Raw genomic sequence first — 8,004 nt, 5'->3', positions numbered from 1 at the left:
TAAAATGCTTTAGTATTACTTCAAATAATTTGATGACCATAAAACAATGGTCGAAGATGAGGAATGGACAAAATCAATCTTGAAATGGTAATGTTGGGTGTGGCTTTAACAACTCCTTGTCTATATATATATATATACACACACATAAATCAAGTCCATTTTAAATCCTTGTCTATATATGTACACACTCATAAATCAAGTCCATTTTTAATCAAGCAAGGTGCAATCAACAAAATGTTAAGATCTAGGAAACAATGTCTGGACATCGTATTTTCCATAAATAGTATAGCAAAAGCTTACATTCTGAGTTTTCACAAACCAAATTGTCATGCTGACAAAGTAGCAAAATGGTTATCAGCTATATTCTTCAGTTAATACTGTGGGATTCGCTGCACATTTTAGTATTGTTGTCCCAGCAAACAATTCTTGCATTTATTACCCAAAACTACTTAACTTGTAAGAGAGCAAAAAGTTCTAGGTTATTCAATTCGATGAACTAGATTCTCAAGACCATCTACTTCACATTCATTGCACAGATAGCCTAGCAATGGCTTTGTCTCAATATTCCAAACAAATAAATCCAGAGAGCAAGCAGGAAATTCCAATAACAGTCACTGCTCAGATGTAGCCATCCACAATCAAGACACCAGCCTTTCAAACTTTCTGCATCGAATCTCAGCAGGTCACAAGCCCACATTATTATTATGAAGAAAAGAATTACTGTAATGCCCACGTCGGGCCTCTTCAAAGAATCAAATCAATGGATGTCGCTGGAGGGGAATCCCCCACCACTATAAGCCATGCATATCACAGCTCCAACTCTTTGCGTAACAAATAATGCCGTGAATTTTCTACCTGCCTGAAATGTCTAGTCTAGAATTTCCAAGCCGCCTTTATACTAGGAATCTGCAGAGCCTCGTAGTGACCAAATCCATGATATAGAACCCGAATCGGCTCAATTTTGCTGTGTTCCTGACCATATTCAGCTATGGAAATCAAGCCTTCTCTGATTTTCTCCTCAATCATGTACACTGTAATCGGCATTCTGCACAAGAATCAACCACGTCGAGACATAAGTACAGCATTGATATAACCGCAAGGACTTCAAGTAAATCAAAACTAATTTGGTAAAATGCAGAATCCATGGATTCAGAACTCACTGGAGTACGTGGGAGAGCATGATAAGCTCTGGCTCACCACCCCACACATAAGTCTGGCGCATTCGCTCGACATACTGATCAAAATCTCCCTCAATGAACCACTCTGAAGATTCTCTCCGCTTAATTAGCTCATCGGCAACTTTACTACGAAGCTCATCAGCCAGATCGCGTTGAGCTGTTTCATCTGGAGCAGCTTTTCCTCTGCGCAAACATGAGCCATGTGCCACAGCACGAAATAAACACCTTCCGTCTCCAGGAATTCCTGTCAAAGAATCATCATACAGAACACAATAATGAGTTCGAGAGTAACAGCAAAGGATACAGCATGGAGATAGGATTCATGCAAAAACCCCTAGAAGTTGTCCAACACGATGCAAAAGCTCAGTAATTAGACTGGTGCTGAGCTCAAGTGTCGCAACCATCTTACCAGTAACCGTGTAGTCGGTAATAATTTCCTTCCCATGTACAGGCTGTTCACTCTCAGGAGTCGAATGAATGATTTCCGCATGTTCAACCTCAGCTTCTGCGTGTGCAGTAGATGAAGACATAGTATCTCCAACAGCTTCGATCAGGACAGGGGACGATGCGGCACTAATTAATGGTGCAGCGGCTGCTGTGAAACAAGCACAGACACCGAAGAGAAGCCAGGCTGAGTGACGACCATACAACCAACGAGCAGGTCGTACGTCCCAGCCTGCATTCCATGATGCTTCACTCAATCCCCCAGTCAGGGCAGCCGTAGAATTCAAGCTGTCCAAAATTGGGAGGCCAACGTTATCGACTGACAACGACCCGGATCTCAGAGTAACCATTGCATTTGAGTTACTGTCAACCTGTGTATCACAAAGGTACAAGTGAGAAACGATTCATGCCAGCATGGATAATCTGCAAACATGCAATTCATCCTGCAGTCACGAAGTTAGCGAAAGACTTACCGAGGTGGAGTCTGTGCTTCCGATCATCATGACTGCAAGAGGATCAAAACCAGCTTTCACAACAGATGTTGATAAAATTGAAGGAAGTTTCTTATCACATTCTAAAGGTGCAGGGTAACTTCCGGGTTGAAGTGCATACTACAAAACTGCATCGACCTCCCCATAAACTGCCAGTATGTAAGAGCTTGAAAGGTTGTGAAGACTTGTCAGGCCAGAACAGGACATGTGACAGCCTGTCTCATTGTTTGAAAGTAAAGGTACATCTTGAAGTGGTTTACTTCGTGTAATGAATCGCAGAGGTGTAATAGGCCCAGATACAATGGCCCTGACTAGAACGACATAGCGGAGAGAGCACCACTTCTCCCGGCTGTTGTGAGTATAAGTTTAGGGTGTGCAGATGATCGAATAAAAGAAGACTTGGTGATTGCTGGCAAGCGGCAACCCACGTGTTCCTCAGATAAAATGTCATAAACAGAATCTGCTAGCACAACTTGTGCCTCAAGAACCGTTCATTAATTTTTGTGATCGGAGAACCCTCGATCCCAACTGATCTCCACGAAAGACAAATAGTCCTGCAAGAGGATATCACAATCGTCAGAAATAACTCACTCAGCCAAATATGATCTTCCGTCGCTGCACGTCAAGAGACGACATATGTGATAACACAAATGCGCCGTAATAAAAGAATGTTGGAGAAAATACCATTAACATGCACTTTACATAGGAGAAAGAAAGATAAGTCCTCCCATCGCGATCGATACCGACGAATACATCTGAAACGATCTCTCAACAAGCGAAGTCTGAATATGTAACACTTTCTAACCAAAGTGAAAGGAAAACTAACGCAGGGTTACAAACACTTGTCAAGAAGTAAAGTCGGAAATGAATCACCAATAAATAAAAAACACATTCAAGCTGGTGCTGTAGAAAGGGCAAGGCGTTACGCCATCACGAGTGGAGTCTACAAGAGCGATGAACAGTCTTCATAACATCGAACCCATCTCGGTCATTAACATCAAAGAAACTCCCTTCAACGCAAGCACTTTTCAACCCTAGCAGTTTTTCTGAACTAAAACCCGATCTTCTCAGGGAAATCGAAACTAAGAATGCAGAACTCCACTCACATTGACCGCATGCGCCTCAACGGTCGACCTGACACATACTAATAAAAAATAAAATATAACTAATGTTACCCTCCAAAAAGCAACACACAACAACAGAGTGAGCTTCCAACACAGCAAGCAAGCAAGAGAGGTTCGCCACCTCGTACCACCACGACCTAAGCGTAACACCTCCACAACACAGAACATCAACTGTGTCCAAAACTCCTGTAACCTGTAGGCCAACGCTACTCTATTGATCCACCTCTGCCACAAGATTCACGGTAAAAGATAACCGCAGCATCTCACTACCACCGACGCTACTCAACACAGCAGGAATACAAAAACAAACACAAACACACACACACACACAAACACAGTGAGCACAACGAACTAACCGTCAGCTCCTCCTGCACAGCTTCTTCGGTACCCCGCGGACTCACGTCCAGAATCTAGAAGCCTCCTCGCGCTGCGAACTCCATCAAAGGTGAAGCAGCAGCTGAGAGTAGGAAAAGGTGAGAGAGGAAGAGTGGAAGAGGAGACACAACAGCAGCAGCAGGGGATGCAACCAATAAAAAACAACAGCCGAGCAAGTAACACGGAGGGGGCGTGTTGTTGGTGTCGCTGGGCAGTCTGCTCAGAGCTCCTCCACCATCTGACTCCGATGGCTCCGACGCAACAACAACCAAGCGTGGCAAGTTTAATTGCGACAGAAATGAATTCTTCACAGCCACAGCAATAACAAATTCCCCCTCTCCCCCCCCCCGTCCTTCCTTCCTTCCTTCGCCTCCTCCTTCTTCCTTTCTACCCCCTTCACCCCGCACCAGCCAACGAATCCCCACTCCCTCTTCTGATTGGACCACCTCGTCTTCTCATCCAACATTCCTCTGTCACACATCCACTCTTCATTCGTCCGTTGGTGGCGGGTTCGGCGAAGGTGCGAGGGTGTGAGGACTAAGTTAGTGGTCCGAGGAGGAGCAGAGTGTGTGATGCTTGTGTGGGGGTGGGGGAGAGAGAGATTATGCAAGGAGAATGTCAGAATATTATTATTATTCGTATAATTATTATTATGCCAATTATTATTCCAGATCCCGAACTGCGCAGTAGTGGTAGAAGGGGTAGGGGGAGTGGGGAAGCCTAGCCTTGCTTGCGCGAGGATGAATTCTGTACATCCATTTCCCCTCTTTGATGGCTTTATTGGGCAGAAGGGCTGGAGTATTTGCCTTATTCTTGTGGTGTATGCAATCATTCTCTGCTTTCACCGTTTGGCTCACATTGATTGGACTTGCACGTGTCTACTGCTGCTCTGGGAAAAATGAAAATTCTTACATGATAGGTGATGAATGGACAAGTGTATATATATTCGCGTGTGTGTGTAGCTCTATATATAATTCATCTTTAATGGGAAAAGGGGGGGGGGGGAGGCACTGGTAATAGTTATTGTTGAAATGCATGAATTGTCAGGATAACTATGAGGAAGTCAACTGAAGCATGTTGTAGTTGTTATAAAACAAAAACATCATGTTGTGTGTGAACATGAGTGAGATGCAGATTGTTTTTGCTCCCTTTTTATTTCTTTTTTTTATATTCGGGATTTCAATGTGTGGTTTTGTACACATTGTTTCATTAATGGTATGTTTATGTTATGTGGGCCACATTGGATTAGAAGACTCCATTGAAACTAAAACGAGTCTTTTTAGAAAAGTGTATTCTTGGAATTCTTAGGCATTCAACTTTCAACAAACCAACATGTTTTTATATTTTTTATTTTTTTCATGTTTTTGAATTATATAGTTTTTATTCACCTGCAAATATCCCATCTTAATTTTTTGTCATGTTTTTGGTAGTTCAAACATGAATTTCAACTTTCAATTTTGTAAGTGAAAGTTCCAATATTACCAAGGATTGAATTTCATTCCAACTGTTTTAAATGATATTATCTTTTATTCAAATATTTTGAATACGAGGTCTTTGAACTTTAGTGTTCAATGATATTTATATGCACAAGAACTGTGTCCAGCGGGTCTTAATCAATTGCTTAATTTTGTCGTGCGTAATATTCTCCAACCACACAGTGTATTGCCTATTAATATACGAACTTTTTGAATCATTCTAAATAAAAACATGATTCGAACGACTATTCATCTTGCAATTATGCTTGACATTTAAGTATTTGAAAAGCTAGTGGAATCAACAGTAATGAAGGCTTCAAAGATTTAGATGAGAATCTATCCACTAAATATAAATGGAGAATGAAAACTACAGGTCGGAAATTAAAAAAAAAAAAAAAAAAAAAAAACAGAAGTATAAGAGAAGGAAGAAAGAATGAAGGCCTCATCATAACAATTTTTTTGGTATGGTGCACATTTTATTTAATGGATTTCTATTTAAAAAAAAACACTTTTTAGACATTTTTTTTATTGGTCTAGTTCAAATATAGTTTTTAAACTATAAAAAAATATCAAATAGAAAATTAAAAGAAATAAATATTTTTACATAGTATAAAAATATTACATAAAAATGTAAAAATTTTTAAACATAAAATAGAAGTGAGTAAAGAGAAATTAAAGCTAATTATACATACATACATATATACATACATACATACAAACATATAGTGGAAATTTAAATAAACATAGAAAAATATGTAGTTTTAAGTTTTACATATCATATATTAAACAATTTTGTGGTGAAAGAATATGGTTGCTGAAACTTATTTTTAAGCATGTGGGTGAAACCAATAGATTGAAAAAGACCCTATTTTGATGCAAAATATTTGTAGGATTAGAAAAATTTATACATTCATACACACATGTACAACATGCAATACATTTTTTTTTTTATAAAGTCATAATAATAAATATTATCAACACAAAAAGTGTTATACAACATAAAACAACTTCTAAAGTTATAATAGTAAACATTATTAATATAAGAAATAATGCAAAGTAAATTTTTTCCTATTTAATGCACATCAATACTAAAATATTTTTAATTTTTAATTTTTTTAATTCTCAAAAAGTCATTGGGATTGTCAAAAATTAAGATAGCCAATCACAAGATAGTAGAAGATTATTTAGACTAGTTTATAGATCTTGTAGAAAAAATCGACGTTATTTTTGATAATTCCATCTAAATCTCATAGTTAAAATAAGACTTACTATCTAATATCAAACAAGGCATGATGTACATGTGATTCAAAAGTATAGAAGAAACAATTGAAGCTATTCTTGAAATTAGACACATATTATTATTTGCATGAAAACTTAAACAAAAAAATTTGGGTAGAACATTGGTAACACGTAAACATTGCCACAAGATGCACTTTAAAGATTGTTAGTGGAATCTCTCAAAATCACACAACTATCTAAATGATATTTAAGAAAAGTTGACAATCACTATTATGATGCATTTAAATTTAAGTGCATCAAAGATATTTAGAAAATAATTAATTTTACTTATAGAAATGAAGGAATATAATACTAATATATTTATAAATTTGAATGGGATTTAAAATAGGAGATTATTGGCTTAAATGAATTATTCAAACTTTGAGGGTATTGTCTTTTAAGATAGATATACGACTCTATAATGGTTCAAGATAGATATTGAGAGAAGATTAGCATAGGAATTTTGGCATCAAGTATTTTTTTTTTTTTTTTTTTTTTTTTTTTTTTTTCTCTCTCTTTTTTCTTAGATAGGAATGTATAGAAGATGATTGCTAGAAATTTGACGCAGTAAGTTTCATGACTGATTTGAGATTTTTGATGCCACTTACTAATTTTTAATTTTTAATTTATTCTATTTTTTATTGAAATTTGACAAGAAGCTAGATCTTATTGTTAGTTTTTTTTTAACAAGTCTCAATATGTAAAAAGAAGAATTGTAACAAGGAAAATCTATACGAGTTTGTGGAAGGGGGGTCATTGGAGTTTTTGGACAGTGTAACTCAAGACTAATTTGGAGTTTTTTATGCCATTTACTATATTTTTTTATTTTTTTATTTTGAGACTTTGAAAGAAGTTAGATCTTTTTATTATCTTTCTAATAAGCCTTAGCACAAAAAATGAGGAGTTCTGACAAGAGAGATCCATGCAAGTTTATAGGAAGGAGATCATTGGAGTTTTTGGGCAGTATACTTCAAGACTAATTATGGATTTTTTGTGCTATTTTTTTTTTAAGAAGAAAAAGATTTTGAAGAAAGATGGATCTTTTTGTTAGCTTTTTAATAAGCCTTAGTACACAAAAAGAGGAGTTATGATAAAAGAGATCCAAACTAATTTATAGTTAGGAATTTTAAAGACAACAACTATAGTAAGTGGCTAATTTTTTTCTTTATTTGGCTCTCATTTTTTAAATTTTTTTATTGAATTTAATAATTTAAAATTTATAATTTGAGTTTAGCTCAAAAAACTAAATTTTTCCTACATTAGATTAGTAATAAATAAATTATAGATATTTTAGTGGGAAAAATTTTGGATTTAAGATTAGAGCTAGGAATTAGATGCATGTTCGCATAAGAAAGAAATAAATCTAAAACTTATATTGAGCCTTTGGAATATTTTATATTTATGTTTATTTGGGCAATAATATAATTCTTATAATGCACTTGCAATCAAAAACTCCATATTCTCTTTAAGAGGCTTGCCTTCTTGACACCACAACTATAGAATTGGAAGAAGAAATCAAATATAATATATTCCATCTACAATGCATTAAAAGACTAAATAATCAACTAATATAAACAAACTTGTATTTTGAATGTTCAAAAAAGTATTAAATCAACAATTACATTCATGCATAAAAATA

At 36.2% G+C, this 8,004-nt stretch overlaps 1 protein-coding gene across 1 annotated transcript; it reads right to left on the bottom strand.

Annotated features, from left to right (window-relative positions):
• Positions 1-660: 660 nt before the first annotated feature.
• On the bottom strand, positions 661-3,971 carry LOC112290029 (OVARIAN TUMOR DOMAIN-containing deubiquitinating enzyme 4). Its single transcript, XM_024535911.2, has 5 exons — positions 3,594-3,971; positions 2,096-2,667; positions 1,588-1,993; positions 1,161-1,422; positions 661-1,045 (listed from the first exon to the last, which is right to left on the bottom strand). The coding sequence occupies exons 2-5, from the start codon at positions 2,123-2,125 to the stop codon at positions 874-876; spliced, it is 870 nt and encodes a 289-aa protein (XP_024391679.1). The 5' UTR covers positions 2,126-2,667; positions 3,594-3,971; the 3' UTR covers positions 661-873.
• Between the last annotated feature and the right edge of the window lie 4,033 nt (positions 3,972-8,004).

The sequence above is a fragment of the Physcomitrium patens genome, chromosome 12 (genome assembly GCF_059467195.1).
Source record: "Physcomitrium patens ecotype Gransden chromosome 12, ASM5946719v1, whole genome shotgun sequence".
In the NCBI taxonomy this organism is placed as follows: domain Eukaryota; kingdom Viridiplantae; phylum Streptophyta; class Bryopsida; order Funariales; family Funariaceae; genus Physcomitrium; species Physcomitrium patens.
Note: the sequence above shows the minus strand (reverse complement) of the source record. Positions and strands in the feature narration are given on the sequence as shown.

Bases quoted from the DNA above. Each gene is read 5' to 3' on its own strand.
- LOC112290029 (XM_024535911.2), bottom strand. From the start codon at position 2,125: ATGATGATCGGAAGCACAGACTCCACCTCG. The intron at 1,994-2,095 runs GTAAGTCTTTCG...TGTGATACACAG, and splicing joins GAAGCACAGACTCCACCTCG to GTTGACAGTAACTCAAATGC. The intron at 1,046-1,160 runs GTGAGTTCTGAA...ATTCTTGTGCAG, and splicing joins ATGCTCTCCCACGTACTCCA to AATGCCGATTACAGTGTACA.